The sequence below is a fragment of the Mytilus californianus genome, unplaced genomic scaffold (genome assembly GCF_021869535.1).
Source record: "Mytilus californianus isolate M0D057914Y unplaced genomic scaffold, xbMytCali1.0.p SCAF_18, whole genome shotgun sequence".
Lineage (NCBI taxonomy): Eukaryota > Metazoa > Mollusca > Bivalvia > Mytilida > Mytilidae > Mytilus > Mytilus californianus.
The window spans coordinates 9,655,403-9,679,088 of record NW_026262666.1 but is presented as its reverse complement, the minus strand read 5'-3'; the positions used below and the strand labels follow the sequence as shown (position 1 = coordinate 9,679,088).

Below are 23,686 nucleotides of genomic sequence, written 5' to 3'. Positions count from 1 at the left end.
TAAATCATATTGAGATTTCCTCGACCAGTGTCACCATTAACATAATGTTAAAGAGATTAAAATGCACAAGTGTAATTTCGTGTTCGAAAGAGGCATTTAATCGCCATTTAATCGTCTCAAATTTAGCCCAACAATGTTAGATCTGCAAATTTGAAAGAGCAAATTTTTGTTTTTCCTTCAGTGGGATTCGAATCCTTGCATCTGAGAAATCATGATAACACCGCCTGCACTATGTCAAGCGCCCTATACCACTCGACCAACTAGGCTATATAAATATATCTTTCGTTAGTTGTGTGATGTTATTCCTCGTCGGCGTTCCCAGGGTGTTAACACAGTACACGATGTATATAAAATTAAGAATTGAAATGGGAAGTGTGTCAAAGTGACAACAACCCGACAAAAGAGCAGAAAACAGCCCAAGGCCACCAATGGGTCTTCAACACCGCGAGAAAATCTCGCACCCGGAGGCGGGCTTTAGCTGGTCCCTAAACAAACATGTGTACTAATTCAGTGAAAATAGACGTCATACTAAACTGCGAAACATAAAAATGAACTAATTTTTGGGGCCCTTTATAGCTTGCTGTTCGGTGTGAGCCAATGCTCCGTGTTGAAGACCGTACTTTGACCGATAATGGTTTACCTTTATAAATTTTGACTTGGATGGAGAGTTGTCTCATTGGCACTCATACCACATCTTCTCATATCTATAAAATTAAAATAAACATACAAAACTAACAAAGGTCAGAGGCTTCTGACTTTCGACAGGCGCTAAAATGCAAATATATATGTATATGTTAAACTTTTATTCCAGCTGCGTGTAGTTTAAGGTACAAAAATATGTTTGTCATGCATCCTATTTCACCTGGATAGATGCACACGCCTGATGAAGCTAGTTGGTCTAGCAAAACATTGCGTATATCTATTTAAAATCTAATAGAACTTTTTCAATGTATCAATCAGCGTGTTTAAGTTATATTCTTAGACATTTATATAGATAGATAGATATGTATATGTGCGTGTGTTTTAAAATTTAAGAATAATCTCTGTTTTTCTTTTTCCACACAGAACAAAGGTGATAAAACTATAGATAGTACAAACGAAGTGGTCGTCACGGAAATGTATTTTGCCGATTTCGATGAAATCATTGACTACAATTCTCTTGGGCAGTCTTTGAAAGAGTTTTACCAGGATTTTAAATACCCTCTTTACAAGGAAATAAAGGTTCCAAAAGATGATGAAGTTTTTAATATGACCAGTTCTTTAGGTAAACAAGGTCGTATGTATTTAAAGTCAAATTACCAAAATATAAGAAACGTTAGCTGTTTTCTGTATTCAGTCTCTATTTGGCTGACAGTTATACTTTGTACTGAGTATGTGAACAGAGGATTATCTGCACAGAAAATATGTTGTGAAGTGTTTAGCAAAATTGTTTAAAGAAATAACACTTGAATACTTGAAAACTTGTTAAAATAAGGAGATCTGGTTTAATAGAAATAAGAACACGTGAAATGAATATGTTTTATGTTGTATCTAGCTTTATATGTTATATCATCATAAATTTGAAAAAAACTCATGGCGCCGAAAGGGATATCTCCTTGATAATTACAGTAACACATATCAATTTAGGTGTAATGTCAAAGCTTTTATTACACTTAGTTCAAACAGTTTTTCTTGGATAATAATGGATGATGAAAGTCAATAATATAAGATATAGTTTAAAGGAGGATGACCAAATTGGAGAAACATGACACAAACCCAAAGATAAAAATAGTAGATAAAGTTTCGGACTAACTTCATTGTCATTCTTTAATGCCTGACATCCTGGTGTTTTTGCATAAGGGAGATAACACTTATAAAAGAATTCAATATAGTCCAAAACAGGATCGTTTGCTATGAACAACATCAATATATAATTAGGTATTGAAAACATATTCTGCATACTCTCTCTTGTATAGATGTGAGAAATAATTACTGTTATATAAATATAATGTTAATATAAGTGTTAAGTTTGAAATTAATATATGCATTCATAATAAATATTGTGAATCCCTGACAATCAATGGAATTAAGAGATAATTGTATGTGTTTAACATCCATGTTGTAATAGAACCTCACTAAACGAATAAATAAATGTGAGAGTTGTATCAATGCCACGAATGTTCCGGAGCATTTGTTCAAAAATAATTCTTCTATTTATCTTGTTGATATGTGATCTGGACGATAAAAAAATTGAAAGATATGGACCGATTGTAGCATATATTTTTTTAGGAAGTCGAACCAAAAGGTTTAGTGCCCCCTGTAGAGGCCAAGGGATAAAGACAGTTTATGGTATTGATTCAGGAAGAACTTGCAATCATCTAAAATTGTGCGAAAGGTAAATTCCACATTATTTCTAACCTCAAGATTACCATTTAGTTAATTGTTACATTTTTGTAATACTCGTCAAAATTCTAGAAAATTGAAATAATAACTCGCTTTTAGTAGCCAATTTGGTTCAATTTTGTCAAAATAAGCAAAGAAACATCGCTGATGAATTATTCACTTGCTTTGAATAATTCGACCTCATTGAATCCGTATTCATGTGACCTTTAATTTAACCCCTTAGCTGGAGATGGGTTGCGCATGTATTCAGTTATTAAAAGGAAAAGAATGTCAACATTGAAAGTGAAAAAAGGATGAACTGATTCGATCCACAAACAAATCATTCATATACAGGTAAAAACGATGATAGACATACTTTTTAACCTACAGTATGAAATCAAATAGACCTAGAATAATCCAACTGCACGTGATCGCCATCTATCTGAATTTATAATCATGTTTATATCGATTAAATAACCGTCGGCAGTCTTCGGTGGTCATATCGATGGTTAATAAGATTACGTCTAGACAAAAATACCCACAAAATGTTGATACATATTATCGAGTCCACGCATTGTTAATGTTTTATTTTAGACTTTTTGTAAATTTCGATAAACGTTTAAGTATGAGAATTTGTGTCAAATCGGTGAACATGAATTTGAAAGCTAATGCCCCTTTAACCGGGACCCTCAGAATTGAAAAAAAACTATTTTTTAATAAAAAAGTTGTTTTGTGTTGCAACAAATCATTTGAAAAACAATAGTTTAAACATGTTCTATTCGACAAGTTTATAAAGGGTTAACTTGATTCTTCTTGATATTTTCAGGGGAGGAACCATTAATGGAGTGATCGTATTTACAGATTGTGACAATGTCCGCATTACTTCACCGACGGTGTATAGATGCATGTGTTGTCCTTGGGTTACACCAAATACCGGTGATTGTTATTGTGTTACTATGTCGAGATGATTGAACATATGATAGTAAAACTCTATCAATAGCATGAACATCATATTCTAATCCGAATAAAATGATAGGGCAACTGATGTGTTTATAGGTTATCTTATATATACATAGTTGTTGAGTACAAACTAAATGCTTTCTAGGTACAAACAAGAACGAAAAAGAAGGAAGAAGATAATAAATACAAGATACTAAAACAACAACAATGAATAATGAATGAAAATTATCCAGTATTGATTAAAACGTAAAGGTCAACGGAATATAAGAATGAAACTAGTTTTCTAACCATGACAGGAGCATAAATATATTGAAGGTATTAAGCAGTTATCCTTATTACTCAATACAGTATCCATTCTTCTGCACATCTTTTGCAGATCTATTTTATGTTCGTTGTTTGATATCCAATTGATACACACCCTATAGATCCCTTTATCGTTTACTGCAAAAAAAATTATCAGTGTTATGAAATAAAAATGTTTAGATATTTTCAACGAACAGTCGAAATGCATTGTTATCCTTTGTTTTCCATTCGTTTGAGCTTTTGATTTTGCTTTTTGTTAAGGGACTTTCCGTTTTGATTTTTCCTTCGAAACAAAATTCATTGATGTGCTTGTTAAAATTGGCATTCCAGTGAACCAAGAAAAATGCCATGGCTATCGATAAGAGACGAAACATGCATGCACAACATAAAATAGGGAAATTAGATATGACTGCCAATGATACAACTATCTGAGAAATTTTGAAATAAGCGAATATAAAAATTGTAGGTCACCGCAAAATAAATTGAGCAAAAACCCATACCGTAAAATCAGCCATACCAAGCTTTAAATCATAGATACATACAAACTAGTCTTAATAAAGCTAAATTGTCAATTGCAATATTAAGAGTAAAATGTACAGATCTACATATCCACGCATGCTGCATATACGGAAACAAAATTGTATTATACATCGTATACATGCGTTCAATTATGTTAACGATTTTTGGTCAATAATTTTTTACAAATATAACAGTTAGAGGTCAACGTTTAAAATTTGTTTGCAAAATCTCAGCAAAATATGTGCCAATTGACCGTTCCTTGACCTTAAAAAATCACTATCATGCATTATTCTAAGGAGACATAATTATATTCAATCTTCAATATTTGCAATTAGCATTTATGCAAAATTGTTAACTCTCTTTGTAAGTAAACATGTGTGTTACCTGTAGAATTAATTTTGGAAAATGTAATAAAATACTGTGGGAAATCGAAAAAACAATAAACACCAAATGTGCGCAAATGTAATATTTAACCAAATTGCCAGATTGGCAGTAGGTAGTCCAGCTATAGAATTCATCCTGGTTGCTCGAAGTGAAAACACGGGCGAGGAAAGGGGGTATCTTTTTGGTACACCTGCTAATATGGAATTGTTTAACAATGTTATCAGCATTTTTCATTCTTAAGGGCTTCATTTTTTGTCAACAAAAGATTGTATAAAAGATACCAGTAAAAATCTTGGTAAACACAGTAAAACATTGAGGCGAAAGTCCAGGTGTAAACAGTCACACATTGTAATGAACATCCAGGTTAAAATAGTCAGACATAGAAATGAAGGTCTAGGTATAAATCATTAAACATAGGAGTGAAAGTCAAGGTCAAAACAGTAAAATATTGGAGTGAAAGTCCAGTTAAAAACAGCAAAACATAGGAGTGAAATGTCCATGTAAAAACAGCAAAACATAGGAGTGAAATGTCCAGGTAAAAACAATACTATTAAAACATTGGAGTGAAAGTCCAGTTAAAAACAGCAAAACATAGGAGTGAAATGTCCAGGTAAAAAATAATAAAACATTAGAGTGAAAGTCCAGTTAAAAACAGCAAAACATTGGAGTGAAAGTCCAGTTAAAAACAGCAAAACATTGGAGTGAAATGTCCAAGTAAAAACAGTAAAACATTGGACTGAAATTCCAGGTATAAATGATAAAACATTGGAGCGAACGTCAGGGTAAAAATGATACAACATAGGGGCGAAAGTCCAGGTAAAAACAGTAATACATTGGAGTGAAAGTCCAGGTAAAACAGTAAAACATAGGAGTTAAGGTTCCTGTAAAAACAGTAAAACATAGAAGTCAAAATCAAGGTAACAATAGTTAACATTGGAGTGAAAGTCCAGGTAACAATAGTTAAACATTGGATTGAAAGTCCAGGTAACAATTAAACGTAGGAATTAAAGTCCACATAAAAACAGAAAAACATTGGAGTGAATGTCCAAATAAAAACAGCATAACAATGAAGTGAAAGTCGAGGTATCAGCATTAAAAAAAAGGAGTGAAAGTCCAGGTAAAAATAAAAAAACATTGGAGTTTAAGTCCAGGTAACAAAAGTATAAGATTGAAGTGAAAGTCAAGGTTAAAATAGTAAAACATTGGAGTGAATGTCCACATCAAAACAGTATAGCATTGAAGTGAAAGTCCAGGTATCAACAGCAAAACAAAGGAGTGAAAGTCCAGGTAAAAATAGTAGAACATTGGAGTGAATGTCCAGGTAAAAATAGTAAAACATTGGTGTGAAAGTCCAGGTAAAAATAGTAAATCATTAAAGCAAAAAATCAGATAAAAACAATATAATATTGAAGTGAAAGTTCAGGTAAAAATAGTAAATCATTGGAGAGAATGTCCAGGTAAAAATAGTAACACATTGGAATGAAAGTCCAGGTAAAAATAGTAAAACATTAGAGTGAAAGTCCAAGTAGCAATAGTAAAACATTGAAGCAAACATCCAGGTAAAAATAGGAAAACATTGGACTGAAAGTCCAGGTATGAACAGTCAAACATAGGATTGACAGTCCAGATATAAACAGTTAAACATAGGGGTGAAAGTTCAGGTAAAACATTGAAGTGAAAGTCCAGGTATCAACAGTAAAACAATGGAGTGAAAGTCCAGGTAAAAATAATAAAACATTGGAGTGAATGTCCAGGTAAAAATTGTATCAACAGTAAAACAAAGGAGTGAAACCCCAGGTAAAAATAGTAAATCATTGGAGCGAAAGTTCAGATAAAAACAATATAACATTAAAGTGAAAGTTCAGGTACAAACAAAAAAGTATCTGTTTCATGTTTATATTCCTCTCCAGACATGCTGTAAGAGCTGAAAGTGAAAGTCCAGGTAAAAATAGTAAAACATTGGAGTGAATGTCCAGGTAACAATAAAATAATATTGGACTGAAAGTCCAGGTATAAACAGTTAAACATAGGAGTTAAAGTTCAGGTATAAACAGTAAAACATAGGAGTAAAAGTCCAGGTTAAAACAGTCAAACATTGGAGTTAAAGTCCAAGTATAAACAGGTAAAAATGGAAAAAAAACATTCAGGTATAAACAGTCAAACATCGAAGTGAAAGTCCAGGTAACAATGGTTAATCATTGGAGTGAAAGTCCAGGTCACAATAAAAAAAACATAGGAGTAAAAGTTAAGGTATTAACAGTAAAACATTGGAGTGAATGTTCACATAAAACAGTATAACATTGAAGTGAAAGTCCAGGTAAAGATAGTAAATCATGAGAGTTAATGTCCAGGTAAAAAAAGTAGAACGTGAAAGTTCTACAAGGTCTCATATGTCAAATTGAGATGTTGGATCTTAAAGGTTAAGAATACAATTTATTTCAATGATTCTATGAACTTATTATTGATTTCTTTACTATAGTTGTGGGGTTTGCAAGTTTATTGTTGTTAAGAATTGGTTGATCTATACGATGTGTCTGTGTCTAAACTAACTAATGACATGTTTACCACGTCTTAGATTGTGGTTTAACATCTATGTCGTCTGTCTGCTAGGTACCGAACGTGACCTATTCCCGAATATGACTGTTATACCGAGAGTGAATTTACATTGCTATACGACGTGTCTCGGTATTTTGTTCATCCAACATTCATGTATTTATTTTGATGTTTTGTTATGGTTTCGGTTGAATAATGTGATATGTCGTATCGTTTGTTGTCCAAATAATTATAACATTGCCTTTCAATACCATCATTGTCATAATCCCGAATATGACTGTTATACTGAATGTGAATTTGCATTGCTGTGCGGCGTGTCTCGGTGTTTTGTACATCCAGCATTAATGGATTTATTTTGATGTTTCTGTTATGGTTTCGGTTGGATAATCTGTTATGTCTTATCGTTTGTAGTCCAAAAAATTATAAAATTACCTTTCAATACCATCATTGTCATGAAAATTGTTTGGACGAATATTGTGAAAATAATTGTATAAATTTCGAGATTGCATGTTAGTTACGTAAACGCGTCACAGTTTTTGATTTTCTGTTTTTCGTTGATGGAATATGTTCGTTGTTGTTCTGTGGTTTGCACGTCGTGTCGACTATAATATTGTTTGTTTGTGCGTTTCTTTGTTACGAAAGATCTTGGTTGTGTTTGTGCCGTATTTCTGTCACGTAGTGTTTTAGTGATATTTTTTAACATTGTCATAAAGCCGCAGGTTTGGCATGCTATGAAACCAGGTTGAACCCCCCATTTGTTCTTAAAATGTCCTGTATCAAGTCAGGAATAAGGCAGTTGTTATCAAATAGTTCGTTTCTATGTGTGTTGGCGTTTGTTTTTGTCGCACTTCGGTGTTCCTGTTGTTCCTTTGTTTTCCTCTTATAGTTGATGTGTTTCCCTCGGTTTTGGTTTGTAACCCGGATTTGTTTTCTCTCAATCGAATTATGACTTTTGAACACCGGTATACTACTGTTGTATCTATTTAGAGCCCTCTGTCTCAAGCTTATTCCAGCATAATTCACAGTCTTTATCAAGTGTTATTTTTTCTAACTAGGTTTAAAACCGTTCCGCTCCCCCTGCATTATCTACCTTAAATATAACATCTTTTCTGTAAGCATCATGAATATTTGTGTCGATGAATTATGCATTTAATATGGATTTATCTAGGTATGTTTCAATTGGCTTATCACATGACGATCGTGTAACAGTATAAGTGCGGTAAATTTGTTTCTTTTTGTTGACTTTTCAATATTCTACAATTTTCATTCGTAATTCTGATTTTATTTCTTTTGCTTGATAGTGGGTCTTCTATATCATTGTATATATATATTAATTCGTTTAATGTTTCAATATGACGTGATAATTTGGGTTCAGAAATAATTTTGTTAAAAATATACTTTTGCTGAATAAGATCATTTTTCTATTTGCCCTGATGCATTTGATAAGTGTATTTTGTAACATGATTCTTTCTATATATAAAAAGAATATGCTATCCAATATTGCAAAAATTAGAAATATACAAAATATGAAAACACTTTTATCAGTTTAGTAACAACAAATAACTCCATACGAAGAAACAAAAATAAACAATTGTCTTATTAACGGGACAGTCACCAACGGCAACATAGAATATATTCTCATCAAGTTTTTGTTAAATACTGTACAATCATTAAGTTTCTTAAAAAATTGCAAAATACTATATAAGTATTAGAAGATATGGTGGGATCCCAGAAAAGTATCCACGAAAGACTAAACAACTTAGATGTAAACAACTATAGTTCACCTTACGGTCTTTAATCATGAGCAAAATCCATACATTTTAATAAGATATGAGATGCCCCGTCATGACAAATTTAAAACATTTAAAACGATAAAACCAACATTCTTATATATGTACAAAACAATAAAATAAAAACAAATCATATAGAAAGCACCTAACGACAACCACTAAATTACAGTATCCTGACCTTCGAAAGGAACATATTGAGTGTGGCGGGTTTAAACATGTTTGCGAGACTTCTTACTTCCCTCCTCCGTTACCTGCCAAAATGGTGTAACGGCATAACATAAGAACAACCTGTACAATCAGTTGACAGAGGCTTGACACATCAGATCGAAAAAAGAACCAAATGACTAAATACACAAAGAACCGATCTAAGAGTGTGTGCAGTTGATGAAAGCTATTTCAAAGCTAATAAGAAATTAAAAAAAAAACATAAATCATGTTTCCAAGACCAAAATATTTATCACATCCGATGGAGTAAGCGTATAGACGTCAAAACCAAGCTGAGAAATAAAGGCAACAGTAGTATACCGCTGTTCGAAACTCATAAATCGATAGAGATAAAAACAAATCCGGGTTATAAACTAAAACTGAGGGAAACGCATCAAATATAAGAGGAGAACAACGACACAACAAAAACACAACATTAAAATGTAACACACACAGAAACGAACTATAATATAACAATGGCCATTTTCCTGACTTGGTACAGAACATTTTAAGAAAAAAATGGTGGGTTGAACCTGGTTTTGTGGCATGCCAAACCTCCCGCTTTTATGGCAACGTCAAACACAACACCAAAACGACAACATCACATGACAATACCACAATACAAATAAATGGGAGAACATATAGGACAAAGAAACACACGAATAATAGCTAACAAAAACACCTCAAGCAATGCCAACAAATCAGTATCCACAGTATGTATGATTGTAAGTGTTCATTATTTTTATAGGAATGCATATTTAATTATATATATGTCTAAAAGAGGGGCGAAAGATACGAAAGAGACATTCAAACTCGAAAAAAAACCTACAATAACATTGCACTAAGAACAAGCAACCGGAAACAAATTACAACAGAGAAAAATAAAGCTTAAGCAACACAAAACTTCTTAAAAACACAATCAATGTTAGTAGTGATAAAAGCGAGATTCAAAGACCTTATTGCAGCGATTAATTGATACCATTTAATAGTTTATTCAAAGGATCAATAAGTTAACATGGATCGTATCTAAATTCACGAGCTTTAAAGACAACCTCACCATAAAAGCAATAACAAAAAATTCAGCATAGATACAAGGATTACAATTTTTACATCAGACGCGCGTTTCGTCTACAAAACACTCATCAGTGACACTCGTATCAAAAACGTTAAAGAGGCCAAATAAAGTACAGCTTTGAAATCGAATCTTTGTATCTTTGAAATTATTTAGTAACAGTTTTACGTAGTTTATGGTAACAAAATCCCTGACTGAATTTTTTACCAGTGATACATAAATAATGTTCATTGAAATCTATAATGTCACAGACATGGAGATAGTGAAAGAACTGTTTCCTTTAATACACACCGTAGTTTAAACATATTTTATTTGCTTAATTATGCTAAAGGGATGAGACACAAGTTAATCAAACTTAAACAGGCTTCTCCCATGAACAATTTATAACAATAGAATATTTACAAAGCATGCATGCACACAATACATTATATATATTGGATATGTAAAAAGATGATGTATGCTGATGTGAATGGTTGTACACGATATACGTGCACTCGACAAAGGATGAATAAATACATTTTCTCCAATATACAGACTTGTCAGTATAATTTGTGATGTAGCTCTTTTCTGTCTTTTTAAACCAGTAAGATAGGAACCTTTACTTGAGGAAAAGAGGAAATTCATCTTGTTTACTTTACCAATAGAGGAATTGATGCAATCAACATAAGCAACGTTCTACATCACAAGGAGGTAACATCTAAAATTCCTATTTATTTTCAAAATCAGTCTGTTCCTATTGTATCCTACAGTTACACCAAAACCAATGCATCCAAAATATTTAACTATAAACAAGCATTACAGGACCTTGATTTAGAACAATACCTAAAAAACCCTCTGACATGTGACTGTTCCCACTCGCCTTACAATTACAGCCCCTCTGGCCATGTTATTACTGGGGATCTAAACATAATTCAACATGAAAATCTCCAAAAGGTGATTTCTCATGGTCCTAAGTTTAGAGAACCCCAACACATCAATTGGAACCATAACTTCAAATTAATTATGGATTCCATTGAGGACTACGCCAGAGCACGGGCTAAACGAGAAGAAGTTCAACTGGACACTTTGTCAGAATGGGTCAAAACAATCAGGTCTCTGATAAAACGTCGCATTCATAAGTTGAAAAACTGTGTGAATGATCGACCAAAGTCCGTTTTCAGAGACAAAGAGGCTGTGAAATGTCTATCATCTCTTCAAGATAAGTATGTTGTTGTTCCTGCGGACACAGCTTCAAATAATATTGTCTTTATATGTAAATCGTATTACTACGAGTATCTTGTAAAAGAATTGGGAATAAATGAGCACTCAGGTAATCCCACATACAAAAACATATCATTTGACAAGGATGAGATTTTGGCGAGTCATAAGTCCTTCATGGCTTTAATGAACATTGCATTGAACAACAAATCGGAGGACTTACCTTGTTTGTATTGGATACCTAAACTTCACAAAATTCCGTACCAACAACGGTACATTGCCGGCTCATCTGCATGTTCCACTAAAGAATTGTCCATTAGATTGACTAAAATTCTGTCCGCAGTGAAAGAGGGTCTTCAGAAATACTGTGAAACTATTTACTCGCGTAGTTGGTATTAACTATATGTGGATTCCTAAAACTCTAAAGAACTTCTGGATAATTTTAAATCTCGGTCTTTTTCTGAAATTAGTTCTATCAAAACTTTTGATTTTTCAACCTTGTATACCACCATTCCCCATGTAAAATTGAAAATCCGTCTAAAAGAAATAATCCACAATGCTTTTCATCATGAAAATGGTAGCATACACTATAAATTTATGACTTTGGGATACCATAAGGCATATTTTGTTAATAGTGAACAAAAGGGTAAAACATGCTATACAGAGGAACAAGTGATCAGTATGATGGAGTTTCTTATTGACAACATATTTGTTGAATTTGGAGGTAGACTTTTTCAACAAATTGTCGGCATTCCTATGGGAACGAGCTGTGCGCCTCTCCTTGACGACCTCTTCTTATTTTCATATGTAACGGAGTTCCTTTAGACACTTGTCAAAAACAAGAAGATCAAGGAAGCCAGGTTATTTAATTTCATTTTCAGATATATTGATGATGTTCTTTCCATTAACAATCCGAACTTTTCTGATTGGGTTCCATTAATATATCCACCAGAACTAGAAATTAAAGAAACAACAGACACGGCTTCCTCCGTCTCATTTTTAGACTTATACCTCGAATTTGACATACACAGTCATCTCAGTACCAGAATCTATGACAAACGAGACGATTTTAATTTTGAAATTATCAATTTCCCCCACCTTAGTAGCAATATACCAACTTCACCTGCATATGGGATATACATTTCCCAATTTATTCGGTATTCAAGAGCTTGCAGCTCCTACTCAGACTTTGTAAAACGTCACCAGTGTCTGAGCAGAAAGTTGATGAACCAGGGGTATGTCAAAGAACGTCTTGTCCTTTTTCTAAAAAAAGTTCATCGGAAGGTACCAAGAACTTGTTGATAAGTATTCTGTATCAACTTCACAAATAATACACGATGGTCTTGAAGTATAGATTTTGCGTACTGACGTTGTTTATCATCTTAATAACGTGTTATAGTATTCTTTTATTTGTCTTTATTAATATTACTTTTACTGTTAAGTCTGTTTTTTGAGATATCCAATTGACATGACTCTGTGCTTATGCATCCCGTCATACTTTGAACGACAAAATTATTTTATTTATTAATATTACTTTTACTGTTAAGTCTGTTTTTTGTGATATACATTTGACGTGACTTTGTACTTATGTATCCCGTCATACTTTGAACCATACAATTATTTTACTTATCAATATTACTTTTACTGTTAAGTCTGTTTTTTGTGATATCCATTTTATGTGACTCTGTATTTATGTATCCCGTCATACTTTGAACGACAAAATTATTTTATGTCTACCTGTGCGAATTTCAAACGCGCGATTTTACGCCAGTACTTACAACCTTCCATCCTTTATGGGTGGATTTTACATAGATAAATAAAATTGTATAATATAAGCAAAATGAGGATATTATATTTGATGTATTCCTTTTTGTGCTTCTTCGTTATATTTGTTTGTTTGATTGGGGACTTTCCTTTTTGAAATTCCTCGGAGTTCAGTATTTTTGTGATTTTATTTGTATTTTCACTTTAGTGTGCTATATTACACAATTAGAAACCTCTTTGACACTTTAATAAATTCATATACATTCTTTAAATTCTTTCATTTTCAAAATTAGTTAATGGTTAAGATGTTCAAATTTAGTGGAGAGTTCTCTGGTAATTACCAGTTCAGATTATTAGATAGTTTGATTATTATATTTGCATAATTAGGATATTCTGAAAAGAAGTGATATGAATCTTTACGCTTAGCACCACAACTACAAGACGGATCTGAAATGATATTGACTCTGTTAAGATCATAATTCAAAGAGGCTGAGCATCTAAGTTGAGTCAAAATGATGTTGAGTTTACGATTGCCAAATTCATAATGTTTAGGAATTGGTTTCATGTGTTTGAGCTTTTGATTTTGCCATTTGATTAGGGACTTTCCTTTTTTAATTTTCCTCAGAGTTCAGTATTTTTGTAATTTTACTTTTTGGGCTTTTAAATTCAGTTTAAGATTTTTAATTCGGTTTGAAAAAGAGTCAATGTTGCGGGTCACCACATTAAGGTAATTCCACAGTCGTATAGTTGAAGGTATGAAGGATTCTTGGGTCAATGAAAGTCTACCAAAAGGGTATAATATATCATTCCCATTACGTAAGGGATAAGCAGCTGTACTTTTGGATTGTTGGTTGAATTAAATTGCACAGAAAGGCTGGTGCATTAGTAAATTGAATATAATAAAATAATTGTAACTTCCTCCTTTCTCTTCGTTCAGATAGAGTTTCCCAACCAATCTCATCATACATAATTCTACTACTAGTAAAAAAAGGGAGACCTGTTTCAATTCTGGCTGCATCAAGCTGCATCTGCTCTAATTTGTTACAATAACCCACACCCATATTATCCTAAACTTCGCAGGCATATTCGATTAACGGTCTTATTAAAGCCAAGTATAGCTTTTCTAAGTTATTCCTACTTATTCTGTACTTTATTGTTCTAAGTACATTCAAATGTTTAGATACATTTTTTAATGATACTTTCCATTTAACATCTCTACTAAATGTAACACCCAAGTGGTTATCAAAATCTGTAATTTGAATATTCTTTCCATTGAATGTGAAATTCATTTCCGGAGTTTCAATGTATGAGAACAACATAATTTCTGTTTTTTCTGGGTTAAAGGACATCAGCCATTTCTTAGACCAATCGCTCCACTCACTCAAGTCGTGACTGATCACTGATTTTTTTTATTACACACCGTGAGATGGGGTGCAAGGCACATCACCGTCCTAAAAGAAAAATCAACAACAATGAAAAATCATCGTTCCTATAGCCGTAATTGTTTTTAAGATTTTATCGTATAAAATTGAAATAATTAAATCTTGAAAAGGACAGTTATTGCTGTTTATATTAGATTTATTCCAAGCAAGTTCCCTCGTGTAAATTTCGGTATTTGTGAATTTGTTGATTATTTAATTTAACGCAAAAAATATTAAAGTTATGGTAAGTGTTGTTGCCTTATCACTTGAATGGATAGAAGACCGATCTTTACTAAGTTTGACCATATTTCTAGATTCATAACAACACAGGAACAGGTCTGCTATTAAAGTGGTGCAATTGATACCCACACGAATACCGTTATTGCCAAAAACCTAAAGAGATGTTGTAAAGGAGAAAATTTACAATTTTAATCATCACATCAAACTACATATAAGAATATTATATATATCAAGCATATTAACCTTTTTCATTAGAGAATAAGACTAGATATAAGTTGCAGCAAATAAATTGACCATCAGATTTTTAAAGGACAATCTAAATAAATAAGAAAACTTGATAAACTTATATTTATATCATAAATTTTGTAAGCGCTCAAACATATGGATAACAAGAAACAAGTAGATTAGCTTATATTAGACTTTAGCTATGTGTTTTGTGTTTGATGTAGTCCCACACATGCATCTTTTACGGATAATAGAGCATTATGGTATAAAAACAAAATACTTGAATGGATAAAGGCTTGGCTCATACATCATAAACAGTATTTGGCATATAAAATTGAAACACCTTTGAATTACTCTGATGAAATAAGAAGTACCGCAAGGAACAGTTTTACCCTTTGAAGTACCTTTTGTACATCGATGTGATGACATCAAGTGAAAGCTGTGAATTTTTGCAAATGATAGACTTTTATACCCGACATTATATTGTTCTAATGACTGCAATAAGTTACAGAAACATCGGGACAAATTAATGACAGATGAAATTTAATGCATAAAGAAGTGTTATGTATTCAAACAAGAAAATTTATATTATGCATAAATACCACATTAAAGACAAAATTGATGAAGTTTTTGACCAAACCAATATTTAGAAGTTCAGTTTATACACACATTTAATTGGAATATACACATCAATTACATTATTACTTCAAACCAAAACATTTATTAGGCTTCCAAAAGTGCACATCAAGCTTTTTCAAAGCCAAATGTTAAATATTCGAGTAGCGATTGGGTTTCATATCATTAAAAGGATAGAAATGGTGCAAATAAGATCAACCTGTTTGAATGAACATCAATACAGTATAGAACCTGGATCAGGTACTAACATACTGAATGATTTGAATTACCAAATAGAGTACTGTTTATACATGGACTTTCACTCCAATATTTTTGAATGTTACCTGGACTTTCACTCCTTTGTTTTACTGTTGATACCTGGACTTTCACTTCAATGTTATACTGTTTTTACCTGGACTTTCACTTCAATCTTTTACTTTTGTTACCTGGACTTTCAATCAATGTTTTACTATATTTACCTGGAGTTTCACTCCATTGTTTTGCTATTTTTACCTGGACATTCATTCCAATGATTTACTATTTTAACCGGGACTTTCACTCCCTTGTTTTACTGTTTATACCTGAACTTTTATTTCAATGTTATATTGTTTTTATCTGAACTTTCACTCCAATGTTTTACTGTTGATATCTGGACTTTTGCTCCTGTATCTTTTTTATTGTTACCTGGACTTTCACTCCAATTTTTTATTATTTTTATCTGAACTGTCACTCCATTGTTTTAGTGTTTATACCTTGACTTTCACTTCAATGTTTTACCTGGACTTTCACCCGAATGTTTTACTGTTTATATCTGGACTGTCAATCCTATGTTTTACTGTTCATCCCTGGACTTTCACTGCAATGTTTTCCTATTTTCACCCGGACTTTCACTTAAATGTTTTACTATTGTTACCTGGACTACCACTCCAATATTTTACTATTTTTACCTGGACTTTCACTCCAATATTTTACTATTTTTACCAGGACTTTAACTTTTTTGTTTTACTGTTGATACCTGGACTTTCACTTCAATGTTATACTGTTTTTTGTGAACTTTAACGTCTATATTTTACTGTTTATACCTGGACTTTTACTCCTATGTTTTTTTTATTGTTACCTGGACTTTCACTTTAATGTTTTACTATTTTTACCTGGACATTCACCCCAATGTTTTACTATTTTTACCTGGACTTTCACTCCTTTGTTTTACTGTTGATACCTGGACTTTCACTTCAGTCTGTTACTTTTGTTACCTGGACTTGCACTCAATGTTTTACTATATTTACCTGGACTTTCACTCCATTGTTTTGCTATTTTTACCTGGACATTCATTTCAATGATTTACTATTTTTACCTGGACTTTCACTCCTTTGTTTTACTGTTTCTATATCTTTTTTATTGTTACCTGGACTATCACTCCAATGTTTTATTATTTTTACCTGGACTGTCACTCCTTTGTTTAAATGTTGATACCTGGACTTTCACTTCAATGTTATACTGTTTTTATGTGGACATTCACTCCAATGTTTAATTGTTTGAACCTGGACTTTTACTCTCATGTTTTACTGTTTTTACATGAACTTTAACTCCTATGTTTTACTGTTTTTACCTGGGCTTTCACTCCAATGTTTTACTGTTTTTACCCTGACGATCGCTCCTAATTTTTATCATTTTTTCCCTAACGTTCGCTCCAATGTTTTATCATTTATACCTGGAACTCCAGTCCTATGTTTGACTGTTTTTACCTGGACATTTCAGTTCTATGTTTTGCTGTTTTTAACTGGACTTTCACTACAATGTTTTATTGTTTTTACCTGGACATTTCACTCCTATGTTTTGCTGTTTTTAACTGGACTTTCACTCCAATGTTTTACTGTTTTGACCTTGACTTTCACTCCTTTGTTTAATGATTTATACCTAGACGTTCACTTCTATGTCTGACTATTTTAACCTAGATGTTCATTTAAATGCGTGACTGTTTACACCTGGACCTTCGCCTCAATGTTTGACTGTTTTTTCTAAGACTTTCACTGGTGTCTTTTATACAATCTTTAGTTGACAAAAAATGAAGCCCTTAAGAATGAAAAATGCGGATAACATTGTTAAACAATTCCATATTAGCAGGTGTACCAAAAAGATACCCCGTTTCCTCGCCCGAAACCATACTATAAGCTGTGTTTTCACTTCGAGCAACCAGGTTGAATTCTATAGATGGACTACCTACTGCCAATCTGGCAATTTGGTTAAATATTATATTTGCGCACATTCGGTGTTTATTGTTTTTACGATTTCCCACAGTATTTTATTACATTTTCCCAAATTAATTCTACAGGTAACATACATGTTTACTTACAAAGATAGTTAATAATTTTGCATAAATTCTAATTGCAAATTTTGATGATTGAATAGAATTATGTCTCCTAAGAAAAATGCATAGAGATTTTTTAAGGTTAAGGAACGGTCAATTGGCACATATGTTGCTGAGATTTTGCAAACAAATTTTAAACGTTGACCTTTAACTGTTATATTTGTGAAAAATTATTGACCGAAAATCGTTAACATAATTCAACGCATGTATACAATGTATAATACAATATTGTTTCCGTATATGCAGCATACACGAATATGTAGATCTGTACATTTTACTCTTAATATTACAATTGAAATTTTAGCTTTATAAAGACTAGTTTGTATGTATCTATGATTCAAAGCTTTGTATGGCTGATTTTACGGTATGGGTTTTGCTCAATTTATTTTGCGGTGACATACAATTTTTATTTTCGCTTATTTCAAAATCTCTCAGATACTTGTATCATTGGCAGTCATATCTTATTTCCCTATTTTATATTGTGAATGCATTTTTTTGTCTCTATCATATTGTCGATAGCCATAGAATTTTTCTTGGTTCACTGCAATGCCAATTTTATCAAGCACATCAATGAATTTTGTTTCGAAGGAAAAATCAAACAGAAAGTCCCTTAACAAAAAGCAAAATCAAAAGCTCAAACGAATGGAAAACAAAGGATTAGAATGAATCTCGACTGTTCGTTGAAACTATCTTAAAATTTTTATTTCATAACACTGTAATATTTTTTGCAGTAAACGATAAAGGGATCTATAGGGTGTGTATCAATTGGATATCAAACCACAAACACATAAAATAGATGTGCAAAAGATGTGCAGAAGAATGAATACTGTATTGAGTAATAGAGAGAACCGCTTGATACCTTCAATATATTTATACTCTTGTCATGGTTAGAAAACTAGTTTCATTCTTATTTTCCGTTGACCTTTACGTTTTAATCAATACTGGATAATTTTCATTCATTATTTATTGTTGTTATTTTAGTATCTTGTATTTATTATCTTCTTCCTTCTTTTTCGTTCTTGTTTGTACCTAGAAAGCATTTAGTTTGTACTCAACAACTATATTGATAAAAGATAACATATAAACACATCAGTTGCCCTATCATTTTATTCGGATTAGAATATGATGTTCATGCTATTGATAGAGTTTTACTATCATATGTTCAATCATCTCGACATAGTAACACAATTACAATCACCGGTAGTTGGTGTAACCCAAGGACAACATATGCATCGATACACCGTCGGTGAAGTAATGTGGACATTGTCACAATCTGTAAATACATTCACTCCATTAAGTATTCCTCGGCTGAAAATATCAAGAAGAATAAAATTAACCCTATTTAAACTTGTCGAATAGAACATGTTTAAACTATTGTTTTTCAAATGATTTGTTGCAATACAAAAACAAACTTTTTTATGAAAAAATAGTTGTTCAATTTTGAGGGTCCCGGTTAAAGAGGCATTAGCTTTCAAATTCATGTTCACCGATTTGACACAAATTCTCATACTAAAACGTTTATCGAAATTTACAAAAAGTCTAAAATAAAACATTAACAATGCATGGACTCGATAATATGTATCAACATTTTGTGGGTATTTTTGTCTAGAAGTAATCTTATTAACCATCGATATGACCAGCGAAACATAATTATAAATACAGATAGATGGCGATCACGTGCATTGGATTATTCTAGGTCTATTTGATTTCATACTGTAGGTTAAAAAGTTTGTGTATCATTGTTTTACCTGTATAAGAATGATTTGTTTGTGGCTCGAATCAGTCAACCTAAGGATTTATCCTTTTTTCACTTTCAATCTTGACATTCTTTTCCTTTTAATAACTGAATACATGCGCAACCCATCTCCAGCTAAGGAGTTAAATTAAAGGTCACATGAATACGGATTCAATGAGGTCGAATTATTCAAAGCAAGTGAATAATTCATCAGAGATGTTTCTTTGCTTATCTTTGACAAAATTGAACCAAATTGGCTACTAAAAGCGAGATATTATTTCAATTTTTCTAGAATATTGACGAGTATTACAAAAATGTAACAATTAAGTAAATGTTAATCTAGAGGTTAATGATAATGTGCAATTTACCTTTCGCACAATTTTAAATGATTGCAGGTTCTTCCTGAATCAATACCATAAACTGTCTTTATCCCTTGGCCTCTACATCCGTTACTAAGCCAATTGATTTTCCTTTTGGTTCGACTTCCTAAAAAAGAAATGCTACAATCGATCCATATCTTTTTTTATCGTCCAGATCACATATCAACAAGATGAATAGAAGAATTATCTTTGAACAAATGCGCCGGAACATTCGTGGCATTGATACAACTCTCACATTTATTTATTCGTTTTAGTGAGGTACTATTACAACATGGATGTGAAACACATACAATTATCTCTTAATTCCATCGATTGGCAGGGATTCACAATATGTGTTATGAATGCATATATCAATTTCTAACTTAACACTTACATCAAAATTATATTTATTTAACAGTACTTATTTCTCACATCTAAACAAGAGAGAGTATGCAGAATATGTTTCCAATACCTAATTATATTTTGATGTTGTCATAGCAAACGATCCTGTTTTGGACTATATTAAATTCTTTTATAAGTGTTATCTCCCCTATGCAAAAACACCAGGATGTCAGGCATAAAAGAATGACAATGAAGTTAGTCTGAAACTTGATCTACTATTTTTATCTTTGGGTTTGTGTCATGTTTCGCCAATATGGTCACCCTCCTTTAAACTATATCTTATATTATTGACGTTCATCATTCATTATTATCCAAGAAAAACTTTTTGAACTAAGTGTAATAAAAGCTTTGATATTACACCTAAATTGATATGTGTTACTGAAATTATCAAGGAGATATCCCTATCAGCGCCATGAGTCTTTACAAATTTATGTTAATATAACATATAAAGCTAGATACAATATAAAACATACTCATTTTACGTGTTCTTGTTTTCGGAGGCTTGTTGTCTCTATTAAACCCGATCTCATTATTTTAACAAGTTTTCAAGTATTAATGTGGTTTTTTTTTTAAACATTTTTGCGAAACACTTCACAACATAGTTTCTGTGCAGATTATCCTTGGTTCACATACTCAGTACAAAGTATAACTGTCAGCCAAATAGAGACTGAATACAGAAAATAGTTAACGTTTCTTATATTTTGGAAATTTGACTTTAAATACATAGAACCTTATTTACCTAAAGAACTAGTCATATTAAATACTTCAGCATCTTTTGGAACCTTTATTTCCTTGTAAAGAGGGTATTTAAAATCCTGGTAAAACTCTTTCAAAGACTGCCCAAGAGAATTGTAGTCAATGATTTCATCGAAATCGGCATAATACATTTCCGTGACGACCACTTCGTTTGTACTATTTATAGTTTTATCGCCTTTGTTCTGTTTAGAAAAAGAAAAGTAGAGATTATTCTTCAATTTTAAAACACACACACGTATACATACATATCTATCTATCTATAAAAATGTCTAAGACTTTAACTTAAACACGCTGATTGATACATTGAAAAAGTTCTACGGTATTAGATTTGAAATAGATATACGCAATATTTAGATAGACAAACTAGCTTCATCAGGCGTGTGCTTCTGTCCAGGTATAATCGGATGCATGACAAAAATATTTTTGTAGTTTAAACTACACGCAGTCGGAATAAAAGTTTAACATATACATATATATTTGCATTTTTGCGCCTGTCACAAGACAGAAGCCTCTGGCCTTTGTTAGTCTTGTCTGTTTTTTTTAATTTTAGTTCATTTTTATGTTTCGGTGTTTGGTGTGACGTCCATTTTCACTGAACTAGTACACACTTTTGTTTAGGGACCAGCTTAAGCCCACCTCCGGGAGCGGGATTTTCTCGATGAGTTGAAGACCCATTGGTGTCCTTGGGCTTTTTTTCTGCTCTTTTGTCGGGTTGTTGTCTCTTTGACACAACTCCCATTTCAATTCTTAATTTTATATACATCGTGTACTGTGTTAACACCCTGGGAACGCCGACGAGGAAAAACATCACACAACTAACGAAAAATATATTTTATATAGCCTAGTTGGTCGAGTGGTATAGGGCGCTTGACATAGTGCAGGCGGTGTTATCATGATTTCTCAGATGCAAGGATTCGAATCCCACTGAAGAAAAAACAAACATTTGCTCTTGCAAATTTGCAGATCTAACATTGTTGGGCTAAATTTGAGACGATTAAATGGTGATTAAATGCCTCTTTCGAACACGAAATTACACTTGTGCATTTTAATCTCTTTAACATTATGTTAATGGTGACACTGGTCGAGGAAATCTCAATATGATTTAAACCTTATGACTGCGTAACAAATATATCGAGTTTTATAATGTACATATATGTTCAATTTTTATACCCAGCTGTGGATAAACCCCTCAGTAACTTGACCAGCATCTCCTTCGGTTTCTCCTTCTATGTCCCGCAGTCTGCATTGCTTCAAGGAAGGGAGACATTTCATCTGCTGACCCTGTAACGAAAACCGACTTTTTCAAAGAATGATAAAATCTTTAATAATGATGATGATAATGGATGGCTGCATACCGTCCAGTGGGAAATAAATATGCATATTCAGGACTAGAACATGTTAATGTTATATGAATATAAACCACTCTTTGCTCTTACTCCTAAATGCCGCGTGCTTAGCGGAGAAGCAGCAAATACCAATTTTAAAGTCTTTGGTTTGACCCGGCCGGGATTCAAACCGACGACCTCCCGCTCTCAATGTGAACACACTACCACTACCACAAGACCACTGTGACTGTATTAAAGTTTTAAGAAATGTAAATGAATTCGGTAGATGTACAATTTTCAATAGATATTATAAAAATTTAGAATACCGTTAAACAAAACATAATTGAATGTAGTTTCTTAGGGTAGTACTAGCGTATTATGTTATTTCCGATCACAAAATGCGTTATTTATCGGTCCAAATTGGTTCCTAAAATAAGCGAATCGGCTTAAAATACAGATCCTATGTGTCAAGGTTTGCTTACGAGGATCTGAAAGCGCTCCATTCTATTTTCTATTTTAAAGATCTATCGGGATCCTCTGGTTTTGTCTGATTAATACACACCTTCAAATATTTGAAGGCTAAAATTGCATTGGCCGATGTAATAATTACCAGAACAGAATGTAAAATGTAGTGTTGTCAGATCCTTGTAAGCAAAGCTTAGACACGTGATCTGATTTTAAACAGATTGGGAAAACTACAACTCGTTCATCGGACATTTCATTCCATTCGTATTGATATAATAAAGTAGATTAAAAATTGAATATTGGATATATTTATTATCATATGTTGCCCTTAACAATCCTTACATTTTCTGAAAGCATATACCTATGCATCCTTGGCTTTTAAATATTTGGCTTTAAACGTTATTGATGAAGGTGAATCCACCAAATTTTGTTTATTTGAACACTTTTTCATAATGAATTTCAAATTGTATCGTATAAAGTTTCGTTAGTTACTATTACGTAATTATGCTTTCGTCACTGTGTAAAACTTCTCTTTATATACATCTATATGATAATTGGCACAGTTTGGAAATTAGATCGGTGACCTATAATCTTTTCCAATTTTGTTTTATATAGCACGATAAGAATTACGTTTTGGCTATGTTCTTATATCATGAGCTCCAAAACGA

At 32.5% G+C, this 23,686-nt stretch overlaps 2 protein-coding genes and 1 long non-coding RNA gene across 5 annotated transcripts in view; 2 read left to right on the top strand and 1 right to left on the bottom strand.

The window, feature by feature from the left end:
* Nucleotides 1-23,686, top strand: part of LOC127726690 (uncharacterized) — a 269,933-nt gene that overhangs the window by 107,620 nt on the left and 138,627 nt on the right. The gene's annotated exons all lie outside the window — the stretch shown is intronic.
* LOC127726689 (uncharacterized) overlaps nt 1-23,686 on the bottom strand; it is a 39,408-nt gene that overhangs the window by 12,916 nt on the left and 2,806 nt on the right. The window contains exons 4-7 of one of the 3 annotated variants that reach the window (XM_052234137.1): nt 22,399-22,509; nt 21,212-21,410; nt 20,080-20,197; nt 19,066-19,284 (exon numbers count right to left, since the gene is read on the bottom strand). The exons of the other annotated variants lie outside the window; for them this stretch is intronic. Coding sequence (XP_052090097.1) covers nt 19,143-19,284; nt 20,080-20,197; nt 21,212-21,410; nt 22,399-22,509 — 570 coding nt within the window. The 3' untranslated portion in view covers nt 19,066-19,142. Of the gene's footprint in view, nt 1-19,065; nt 19,285-20,079; nt 20,198-21,211; nt 21,411-22,398; nt 22,510-23,686 lie in introns of those variants that run through there. 3 annotated transcript variants of the gene reach the window in all.
* On the top strand, nt 1,071-3,406 carry LOC127726693 (uncharacterized). The gene is made up of 3 exons (XR_007993643.1): nt 1,071-1,264; nt 2,269-2,374; nt 3,188-3,406. It is a non-coding gene; the product is annotated as an uncharacterized LOC127726693 (long non-coding RNA).